We start from the raw sequence: 12,329 nt of genomic DNA on the forward strand, positions 1-12,329 counted from the left end.
ACAATTAACGTCACATTTCTTTTCATTACATTTCGCTAAACTAAACTTTATCAACACTTAAACAGCATTAACGAAATAAACTTTCTCATGATCTTGGGTTTAAGGGTTAGCAAGAATATGCCTCCTTGTTTTGAACTCCCCCACCCTAAGGAAAAGACCCTTGTCATTCATCCTACCTATACTACTCGTGAATTTTGTAAACCTCCTACACTCGAGTGAAAAATGCCTCAGCTTTCAAGTCTATTTTTATATCTCAAACCCTACATTCCCGCAACATCCTGGTAAATCTTTTCCGAACTTTCTCCAGTTTAATAATATCCTTCCTGTAACAGGGTGACCAGAACTGCACACAGGCCTCACCAACGTCCTGTACAATCTTGACATCACATCCCAACTCCCATACTCCAAAGTCTGAGCAATGAAGGCAAGCATGCTAGATGCCTTCTTAACGAACCTGTCTACCTGTGATGCAAATTTCAAAGAATTATGTACTTGAACTCCTAGGTCTCTATGTTCCAAAACAATACTCAGGGCTCTACCATTAATTGTATAAGTCCCGTCCTTGTTTGTATTACCAAAATACAACACCTCACATTGATCCAAATTAAACTCCATCTGCCACTCCTCAGTCCATTGACCCAATTGATCAAAATTTCTTTGTAATCTTAGATAACCTTCTTCACTGTCCACTATCTACCATATCACCAATTTTGGTGTTGTCTGCAAACTTACTAACCATGCTTCCTAAATTCTCATCCAAATCATTTACAGAAATGACAAACAAAAGTGGACCCAGTACCGAACCAGGTCTCCAGTCCTAAAAACAACCTCCTTCCATCGCCCTCTGTCTCCTACCATTAAGCCAATACTGTATCCAATTGGCAAGCTCACCCTAAATCCCATATGATGTAACTTAATTAATTGTCCTACCATGCAGAACCTTGTCAAAGGGTTTACTGAAGTCCAAGTAAACAACATCTACCACTTTGCCCTCAATCATTTTGGTTACTTCATTAAAAAACTCAATCATGTTTGTGAGACACGATTCTCCTCACATAAAACCATGCCAACTATCCCTAATCAATCTGTGTTCACACTGAGATTTTCAATGTGGACAGTTAGAATTCTAGCAACCTAAAGGGAAATCCAGCAACTCTAAAGAGCACAAACATTATAATGAATCTTGGTTTCAAGCAGCATATTCCCTTTTGATTATGAGCATTAAATATCTTTCTCTGAAAACTGAAATATCTGATTTATTTGTTCTGGGCAAAACAAGGATAGATGTCGATAATGTGTTACATTTGCAAAGGAGCCTGTGTACAACAAAAAATTTATATTTCAATATAATTCATTTATCACAATTGTATCAGTCTTTACTGTTGACAAATAATATCTGCCTTGAACACCAACAAACCTTATCCGCCTGGACACCAACAAATGTTCCAATCGATGGATTCATCCTTAAAAATGGTACACATACCACTATTGAAGACAATATTAATACTGTAAATCAGCTTACAAATCCTTGTAATTGAAATGGCAGCATACATTTCACAACGTAACAGGTGAAAGTCTAACATGATAATGCAAAGGCAGTCAATAAGGAAAGACAGGAAATGACAATCTTTCTTAAGCAGTCCATTAGCAAAAGCATCATATTTTAATAATGTTAATGTTGTACATGGAATCACAGACATTCACCCTGAAGTGTCTGTGTTTGCTCTTTTGTAGAACGATCCAATTAATCCCACTTGTCTGCTCTTGTACCCCTTCAAGTATTTATCCAAGGGCTGACCCAGTATTACCATAGTATCTGATACCATTCAGAAAATGTGCAAAAAGCCATTTGACGTGACTGAACCTGCATAACCCTGCTACTACATACTTATGCATTAAAATAGAATTTAAATATATTGTACTTTCATTTCATAATTTATTTTCATAATAATACATTGCAACAATGTGTCAAACAAAACAAGTTATCGACAGCTTTTTGTTTCTTACCTTAAGACCTTTCAATATCTGATATAAAATGTATTGTATTTTGTCTTCCGATAGCTTTCCCATGACTTTGCTCAAATCAGCATCCATATATGGCATAACTAAGTAGCTAAAGATAAAATATTCAAGGTAAGGTGACCAATTGTTTATGTTAAATAACTATTAGCTACATAAGTTCAGTCAACGTATATCACATGAATATCAGATTACATGTGTTTAGATCAGTGCAATTATTTAAAAATAATCTGTTATGGCGTACCAATTCTCGATTCCACTTCTATCAGATTTTAAGTCATAAAACACCAATCAAAACTCAGGCTAATTTGGACAACGACAACTTGGGAAAAAGCGATCACTGATATCAGGGACTTGACAATACAATAGCAATGATTAATAAAATATGATCCTTCTAAAGTCATAGTACACGTAGTTCCTTTATGCAATGGCTGCATTCTTGTGCAACCCCATGTTATAGAGAAACCGGGCTTTAGAAACAGCGCTTAAAATGTTGCTGATCTAATCGTGTTACAGCTAGCGCACGGTTTAAAAATTTACGCTTTAGAAACAATGTCCCCAGTTTGTTAATCACGTTATAACAAATTCGCATTAACAAAACGTGCATTATAGCAGAACAACCTGTATCAAATTTGAGCAGTGAGTCACCACTTCAATTCCAGCCCATCATTCCTTGTAATTAGATGGGTTGGTCATCACTCAGATACTATTCCAATTAAGTGCTAAGTTATTTTCATATTTTGAAATGTTGCACGGAAACTGCAGCCCTGATAGATTTAATGACTCTATGTGACTTTGGCAGCTCTGTTACATAGACTATATATTTTCATAGCACTTACAAATCATTAAATCCATCCAGTGTACGAGCTGGTGTGAAAACATCAATGAGACCAATAACCTGGAAATGAATTGTAGAGTATTTAGGCAGGATCTGTCTTGCATTAACCATTTTTCACCAACTCCTATGAAAACTAAATATATTCTGTTTTAAATGGCGTTACTTATTTTGTTTCTAAAACTTGACCACAAATCTCAACCTCAGGAAAACAGTTAGACTGTAGACAAAAAGAAATTGGATTATCAACATCTGGGGGAAATTTTTCAATTTCCTGAACTTTTCCTTGTCCAAATCAGGTTTTCCAAGCTCTATTTCCTACTCACAGCACACACATTTTTCTTGAATCAAAAATAAATGTTCGACATTTTTGTTTGGAATTTGCTTCTAAAGGATTTGGGGTGTAATCTCAATTCAGTCTGTTGACCTCAATTGTCCAAGGTCAGACATAATGATAGACAAGACTGTGAACCTGTCGGTCAATCTTGTCCTGTGAAAATGCATCAGGCTACCAAAGTTGTAATTTAAAGTTCTTTCAGCTAGCACCAATATAAAATAGTGAATTTTTCAAGAAAATAGGTATTGCTGAGAAAGAGAAAGGAAACGAAACAACGTTTTATTCTATAGTTCATTGCAAGAGCAATCTAAAACGCCTGACTCGCTAGCTTGAAATGTTCGCTCGATAAGTAAGTCTTCACAATGATTTTATAATACCGAAAGCAAACAGATATTGCAGCACAACAATTTTTCATAACATATATCTAAAACGTATTCATGTAAATTAACAAATATATGTATTACATGTGAATGTTTTATTATACTTCAATCAGCCCTTTGAAATGTTTTTGGCATTTCAAACAAAAGCCATTCTAACATCACTTTTTTTGCATTAAGCCTTTAAATACGTCAGTTTTTCTCTATTCTAGTTTAACAAGTTACATTCTTCATGTTTCCTTGATCTGTACGTATGTTGGAGATTTTGGACATCCAACGACAGCTGCTCAATTCAGTTGAGCTCAATTTTCAGGTCTATTCCACACAGTGTAAACTCACACTTCAGTACAACACTGAAGTAGCACTGCATAGGCAGTAGGACCATATTTTCCATCTGATTTAAAAGTTCATGTGAGGGTAACAGACTTCGTGATGCTATAGTTCTTCCTTTGTTCTGGCTAATATTTAATTCCTGAGACCGACTAAACACATCTGCCTGAAACTTACCAGAAACTGGCTAAGTTTCAATTTTGGTGGGCTTTATGGAGGCTTTCTCTTTCTCTGAAGCCTTGTGAATTTTCCCATGTTATCTTTCTGAACTCACAACATTGCTTCTTTGGCAGAAGCACTAGCTCCTGCCTGGGCCAGCCAGGATCCCTGGCACCAGTGCTATCTTTAAAGCCCAACATGCACCAAGCCAACAATCCATAGCTGCCTGCACAGTTCCTGTCAATTCACCCAAACACGTTGGATAGAGGAAATAATCTAGGCATGCTTGGGACACTACAAACATTGCATAGCTACAGGTTATTTCTAATGATACATATTCAAACACTAAAGAATACAGAATAATAATTAAACATGTACAATGTTCTTCCCTATCCAATTATCCAAAGTTTATCTTCTTCAACAGGATCTCACTGTGAACAAAGCTGGAGGGTATATGCAATCTTGTAGTGACTGGAATTGTTATAGTATACCACACAATTAAATAGTAGTGATCTTTCAATGCATTTCTCAAAAAATACAAAAAAAATCTCCAGTCCATTGTTTATCAAATTGTTTCTCATTGTTGTGGTTATTTTCTCATGCTCTGTATACAATTTACCCAATAGTGCCAGAATTTCCTGTAAAGGGCATGTAATTGCATTCTTCGGTAATTAAACTCTTACCTTGTGCGCTATTGCTCAACATTTTCGCCTATCATGTTGCTGAAACTGGTAACAACAAGGGAATACACAAAAAAGCAAAAACTGGAAAAACTCAGCAGGTCTGGCAGCATCTGTGGAGAGAAAGCAGAATTAACCATCTGTTCATTTCCATAACAGAATGGAGTTGGCAGTGTCTGGAAGATAGCTAATTAAAAGTTCTACCTGAATGCAAAGGTCCACATGGTTCAGACTGCCATGATGATGAGCTTTGAGAAGGGAAAGTCCATTGAAAGCCATTGCAACCTCAGGTAACAGGGTTTCCAAGATATCCCTGAAAGTGTCAGCCACAAGATAGTCAGCACCAAACTGAGAAACAGACAGTGGATGGTAGAGGTAGCCAGCCCTGAAACTGATGCAGGTAAAACACTGGCACTACTTTTCACCACACAGAACATGATTGGGAGCTAACATTCAGATCGAAGAGACTGAGTTCGTGAAGAGTTAAAGAAAGCCAGAAGGGTCACTTAAATGGGCTTAGTGGAAGGAGTCTCCAGTGTAATTTTAAATTCTGAGATTATAATTACTTGGCTCGGAAAATAAAATGGAAACAAGCTCTCAGGAGCCAAGTATGAAATGGGACTGATTTCCAGAGGCCACTTAAGTGATAGCATAAAGTATAAGAATAACAGATTTTCAGTTGTGTTGAAAGCTAAATGGGGAATTGTCATCTCTAGTTTACAGTATAAATTGCCTGCTGAATCATGTTGAGATAACACTGCTTTTCACTTGCTTGTTGCAATCCTTTCAATCAGTCACTTGAAGTTTAAGTTCTTCTTTTTAAAGAAGTATTCATCATGTGAATTATTGTGAACAACAATTAGCACACAGTCATTGAACACCACAACAGTTATGTTAATATGGAAGGGAGTTGCCAATGTAAATAGCCCAGAGAGATGCTGAAGGGTTTGCAGTTGATCATGACAGGTCCCAGGGACAGGTTGACCATGAATCTGCCTCAGAAAGGTCACCTCCGTCCTTCATCATTTTTCTTTCAGCAGCCAACTGGAAAATTTGTGGGTCAGTAGCTTCAGCTTCCCCCTCCCCTCCCCACAGGCACAGCCCCAAACTATTAACTTGGTTTGGACTGCTAACTTCATTTTAACACTTACATCAATTTTTAAAGCATAAAAATCCATTTTTAAGATTTGAATGATCCTGGCTCATGGAGGAAGTTTTGCAAAGATCCATTTTTTCTATTCAGAGCTTGAGGCCCAATTTAGAAGAGTATTTGGCAATAGCTTAATCATGTTACTTTCTGCAACTTGTGGTGTGGAACATTTGCAGCTTTTAAAGAGAAATAGTGGAGTGATTTAAATTCTTTGCTTTACTCACTCATTGTTGCAAGTATGTTCAATTAAGTTACTTTTGACTTACTTTAACACAATTAAATATTAAATTGCAAACCCTGTAAATATTTCACATTCAAATGCAATGCTTCCAAAAGATATGATGGACAGAACCTTAAACCATTTTATATCTTGTATGCATTCCTAGTTAGGCAGCAGCAGATTCCCAATTGGCACATTTTTTTTGTTATACACCTTATCAACAGCCCCACTCATTACTGGTTGTGAACTTATAAAACTCACTACACAAACGGGCCATCAGGAAAACTTGACATGGAAACCATAGTGAGTTGCTAGCAAATTGAACTTGCCACTTGCTCCAAAAATCTCTGTTAGGCACCAAACCATGGATACATTCCACAGGCACGGCCACTTGCACTTCACGTCCACAGACATTGGCATTCGACATGCCAGCATCTGCGAACCTTCATGGCACATCTCTGATCAACTTACAGGATACTTCTTCACTTTATTGCTGCACATCTGGCTGCGCTGGCAATTATCAAGGACACTTTGCACTCAAGGACATGCACCAGCTCACAGACTGGATCAGACTGCATGTCTCTGCTCATTGCTCACTGTCATAGGGCTCGCTCATTCTACCAGAATACTCACAGCATCCCCACCTTGAAATGCCTTTTTGCGTTTTCCCCTCAGGGGGTCCCAGCACAGTAAGTTAAGGGCAGCCTCCAATGTTAGTCTAGGCACTGGTTGGGTGGGTCAGGTCAAGATCTTTTGCTTTTAAGGGATGAGGAGCCAAGTGATTTACAACACACCTTGAAGCTTTCTGTCCTATTATGCACTTCTTCGCTGTTGGAATGAGAGAGAATGTGTGAATACAGAAGATGGAAGTGAGTGATAGAGCTATTACTGTTGGTGCAGGTGGGAGATTTCCTGAGTGTGCAACTAGACAGTACAGTGGGCACGCAGGGTTAATGGTTTTGTAGGTTGCAATGGGTGTTGGTGAGTGGGGAACATGTTGTTGGCAATCATAGGAGTGGTATAGCATGAGCCTTGGTGGGAACTGGGTGCAGTAGTATGACAGAGTGATTGTGAAGTATCGGAGAGAAGGTGGTTGCACTAATGCTGGTAGAGTGGACACTGACCTTCTTGCTGTATTTCTGGGCATTCCTCTCGATGACTGAAACTGAACTGTCTTGGGTAAAAACCCTGGACCAAGCAGACATGGTCTTGTGTCTTGACCTCCTCTGTTGGTCCTTGGCAAAAAGAACTCCTGTCTATACACCACAGCCAACCAGCAGGACCTCCAGGACCCTGCATACAAAGCAAAGCACCAATTTTTCCCCATCTGACTTGTCCAGGACAGATGTCAGGAATTGTGCAGGGCAGCTCCTGAATGACAGCACTTTGTTTGAGTGCACAACGGCCTTTTAAATATGGCACAATGCCAGGAATACTGCTCAATTCTGGGATCTCCAGTGAGTAGCAAATTGTTCCAGAAACAGCAAATGGTAAGATGGGGTGGAAATTGGAGGTGATACTTGTATGAGACTGAATCACCAATTAATGCTTGGTAAGATACCGCAAGAAAAGTCACATGGCCTCATGGTGCAAATCACTCCACCAAATTCAACAGACCTGCACTTAGCCATAGTGACAGATGTACAGGTATACAAAAAAACCCTTGCAGTTGTAAAATATATCAATTGCTGATGATATATTTTGCCACAAGGGGGCACAATCTCACAGTAATTGCTGGAGTGTGAGCTCACCTTGTTTGTCCAGCCTCTCAAAAGATACCCAAATAGTATCAAGAGAAAATGGCCTTTCTCAGAAACTCAGCTAATGTTCTGGAGACCTGGGTTCAAATCCTGACATAGCAAATGATGGAATTTAAATTAAATAAAAATATCTCAAATTAAGAATTCACTGATTCCCATGAAACCATTGTTAATTATTGGTAACCCGGCTCACTAATCCTTGAGTGAGGGAAATCTGCCATTCTCACCAGGTCTGGCCTACATGTGACTCCAGACCCATAGCAATGTGGCTGACTCTCAACTGAAATGGCCTAGCAGATCACTCAGGTATATATCAATTACTAGAAATAAAAACAGATGGACTATCTGATATTGACTTCGGCACCGGATATGGCAATGGCAAAAACAACCTTGTCAACCCTGCAAAGTTGACCTTACAAACATCTGGGGTCACAACTGAGAGAGCTGTCTCACAGACTAGTCAAACTCACAGAATCATACCTTACAGACAATATCCTCAGCATTGACTCCGGACCACATGAAGTGTCATAGCTTCAGGTTAAACATAGGGAAAGAAACCTGCTGATTATCATGTACCATTCTCACTCAGCTGATGAATCAGTACTTCTCTAAGTTGAACACCACTGACAGAAAGCACTGAGGGTGACAAGGACACAAATTGTATTCTGGGTGGGGAATTTCAACGTCCACTAAAATAACTCCATGTAGGCCGGTATCCTGTCACCAAATCACCCTTTATTTACATGTGGAGAGTCTTTGACATTGATCCAGCTCCCTCAGAGCCAGCTCACAGAGTGAGCAGAACCTCTGACATTCCCGTTTATCACTGCCAACCAGAGCTCCCTGATTGGACCAGGTTAACAGCCCCAATCAGAGAATTCATATTCTATGATGTCGACATGACTGTGCTCATTACAATCACTACATCCACCACCAAGAGTGGCTCAGCAGTAGTATTACTGATCAAGCTGGTCAGGTCCTAAAAGATATAGCTGCTACAATGCGTCTGCAGCAGGTGGTGAGGGAACCAACAAGAGAAAAAAACTTACCTGACCTCAGCCTGACCAATCTGCCGGGTGCAAATGCATTTGTCCGTGATAGTATCAATGAGAGTGACCATTGCACAGTCCTTGTGGAAACTAAGCCCTGCCTTTACATTAAATATGTTATGTGGTACAATCAGCATGCTAATTGGGACAGGTTCAAACAAATCTAGTAGCTCACGACTAGGCATCCATGAGGCATTGTGGGCCATCAACAGTAGCAGAATTATACTCCAGCACCATCTACAATCTCACGGCCCGGCATATCCCCCATTCAACCATTACATCAAGGCAGGGGATCAACCATTTCAGGAGGCCAAGATGGATCATGTAAATCGTAGAAGTGCAGGAGGGCATGCCAGAAGCAGCACTAGGCATACGTAAAAATGAGGTGTCAACCTGATGAAACTACCAAACAGAACTACTTGCATGCCAAACAGCATAAGCAGCAAGTGATAGACAGAGCTAAGCAATCTTACAACCAATGGATCAGGTCTAAGCTCTGCAGTCCTGCCACATCCAGTCGTGAAGGGAGGTGGACAATTAAACAACTCACTGGAGGAGGAAGCTCACAAATATCCCCATCCTCAGCGACAGAAGAGCTCAGTTCATTAGTGCGAAAGATAATGGATTGCAGCTCAGCATTACCTTCAGAAGGACAGCGAGGGATGGGCAATAAATGCTGATCAGCCAGCGATTGACGCATCAGCCTACTACTCTTGATTAACTTTGCAGTGAAATGATCAATGGTTAAGGGTGCTGTGTTTGGTTTATCAAAGTGCCAAACTTTGACAATATGCATTGCTATTTCCATCCCAATCCTCATTCAGCAGAGATAGAAAGAAAATGGATGCTTCTAATTTTCAGAATCCTCAAAGCTGATCACACGCTATCTTTGATGAGGATAAGTAATGAGATGAGACTGGACCAGAAATGGAACCAAAAGTAGCCAATCACTTTTTTTTAAAACCCATCATTATGCTGTCAATTATATTTGAATCACTTGTTCTTAACTATTAATATTTTTACTGCTTAAAAGTTCTAAGATTAATTTTCACTTCCAAAAATACACTCTACAAATGTAAGAAAACATGATAGTTTGTACACAATGTTGACCCATCAAACTGCTTGATGCTTAATTGGCTGGGTTTAGTTTTACCTGCAATGTTCATGCTGTCAAGACTCACAAGCAATGTTCATATCATACTTCTTTCATCCCAATAAATATTGTACAAGCAGTAGGATGAGAATAGATTAGAACTGAGGAATGGAAGGTATCATCCTGTGTCTCTGAATAAGAGTTCAAGATACATCTGCCTAAAGTTCCAAGTCTGTAGGCGTTATGGCAACACTTTGGGCCATTACACTTACTTTCCATAAATCTCAGGCTTACTTTATGTTCATGATTGACTGGTAGAAGTTTAAATCAACGAGGAGAAAGTGAGGACTGTAGATGCTGGAGATCAGAGTCGAGAGTGTGGTGCTGGAAAAGCACAGCCGGTCAGGCAACATCCAAGAAGCAGGAGAATTGACATTTCAAGCACAAGCACTTCATCAGGTATGAAGAGCTTATGCCTGAAACGTCGATTCTCCTGCTCCTTGGATGCTGCCTGACCTGCAGTGCTTTTTCAGCACCACACTCTCGATTCTAGTAGAGGTTTAATAAACCTCTGACTTTCTGTGTGCTCATGATTGACCGTAAAGGCTTAATATTCATTACAGTTGAGCGAATGAGTCAACAGAGATCACAGATAAATAGAAATAGTTATTAGAAAGAAAACAGAAAAGCATGAATCGGAGAATGGAGATAACATGTTCTAAACTACTCTACACATTGTTAGTAATTTGGTTGCGTTGGTGTTACTACTATTGCTGTGATTCCTGACTTCAATGTTTTGCACTGCCCTCAGTGAAAATCATTAACATCTGGAAGCAAGAACAGTCAATACCAAATGAACAGCTCCGAGTGACTTTGCAAAAACAGTCAGAAAGCAGCTGGAGTCAACATTATCATGCTGTATAATTCAGTACTTTTTACTGATTTGATTTTTTTTGTTAAAAGCATAAAAGATGTAATGGGCTGGAAGGGTATTGAAAATTAATAGTATTAGTTCACAGTGCACTCATAAATGGTAAATTTATAACATTTGGCAAACAAAGCCAGTAGTGCCCAGCTGTGCCTGTAAAGTCTAATTTAAATCACTGATGCCTTTGATTGTTAAATGACCAAAACAGGGGATAGCGAATATAGGTTTTATTTTGTTTGCTAACATCTAAAATTCTAATCATTCCCTGGCTAATACTTTAAATTAAATATTTTCACATCAACCAAAATAAATGAGACATTTCTTTCACTGTAACTTAGTGGAACAGCTAAGTACAGATTTCAGTAATTCTGCCTGTGGATAGAAATGAATTTATATTGTTTAATTAGCTTCTTACATTCTGTGTGATTGAAGTGCTGTGCTGCTGAGGACTGGCTGGACTCCAGGCTACTATTTTCCTTCCTTCTATCCATGATAAGGCCAAATAATTTAATATGAAACATCATATATACTGTGGACAGATTTAAACATAGCCTTGAACACAAAATTGGTGGGAGTGACAGATGGGTTATTTCTGTGCTGTTTACTGCCCTTTAACAGCAACTACTAGATTTTACAGCAGACACCAGTGATGCAGGATAGAACATTTGGTCATGCAATACCCATTTTGCAGTCACTGACTTAATTATTTATTAAGCCCCAGTGTGACATGTAAAAAGGATGAATACACTTCCAGATAGAGGTCAACTAAGAAGGGGTCTTATATCAGTTTGAAGTCTCCACTGTCCTTGTCCTGCTGCATCTGGTAATACAAGACCATGGCCTTCTAGATACATTAACTCAAATTTCCTTCCTTCATATAGAGCTCATGTGCTGCCCATCCCCAACTTCACATTATAAGAAAGCATGTGGCCATGCATGACCTCCAATTTCCCCAGTTGATTGCTACTGCTCCTGAACCATACCAACCTCTGTTCCTTACCCCTTCTCAGTCAACCTCCAATCACTCCTTCCTCCCATTAACTATGTATCCTCTAATTCTCTGGTTTCACTCTGGCATAAACAATGCCCACACTTCTTTTGGCTTTTCACTATTCAGCAGTTTGTACCAAGCAGTTACTCTGTCATGAGACCCAAAATCTCATGATTGTGCTCCTGGAAGACCATGCCTAAATCTCCAGACTGCTGTGCTTATAGCTGGTACCGATCTCCAATGAAGGTCAGGTTTTAAGACGTGTAGATTACCATGCCACGCCTACTAATTTTTAAAACAGTCAGAGCGACCTCCACATATCTGGCAGGAGATATGATTCACGAGGTTCATGACAGTAGTTACCATATTCTGTGGAGCAAGAGGAAGCCACTTTGACAGCT

At 39.3% G+C, this 12,329-nt stretch overlaps 1 protein-coding gene across 1 annotated transcript in view; it reads right to left on the reverse strand.

Annotated features, from left to right (window-relative positions):
* LOC122563201 (mitogen-activated protein kinase 13-like) overlaps positions 1-12,329 on the reverse strand; it is a 72,935-nt gene that overhangs the window by 40,859 nt on the left and 19,747 nt on the right. The window contains exons 3-4 of the mRNA XM_043716754.2: positions 2,859-2,917; positions 2,008-2,113 (exon numbers count right to left, since the gene is read on the reverse strand). Of these exons, the coding sequence (XP_043572689.1) occupies positions 2,008-2,113; positions 2,859-2,917 (165 nt within the window). The remainder of the gene's footprint in view (positions 1-2,007; positions 2,114-2,858; positions 2,918-12,329) is intronic.

The sequence above is a fragment of the Chiloscyllium plagiosum genome, unplaced genomic scaffold (genome assembly GCF_037043375.1).
Source record: "Chiloscyllium plagiosum isolate Xiang-an unplaced genomic scaffold, Cpla_swu_hap1 HiC_scaffold_26, whole genome shotgun sequence".
Classification (NCBI taxonomy): Eukaryota; Metazoa; Chordata; class Chondrichthyes; order Orectolobiformes; family Hemiscylliidae; genus Chiloscyllium; species Chiloscyllium plagiosum.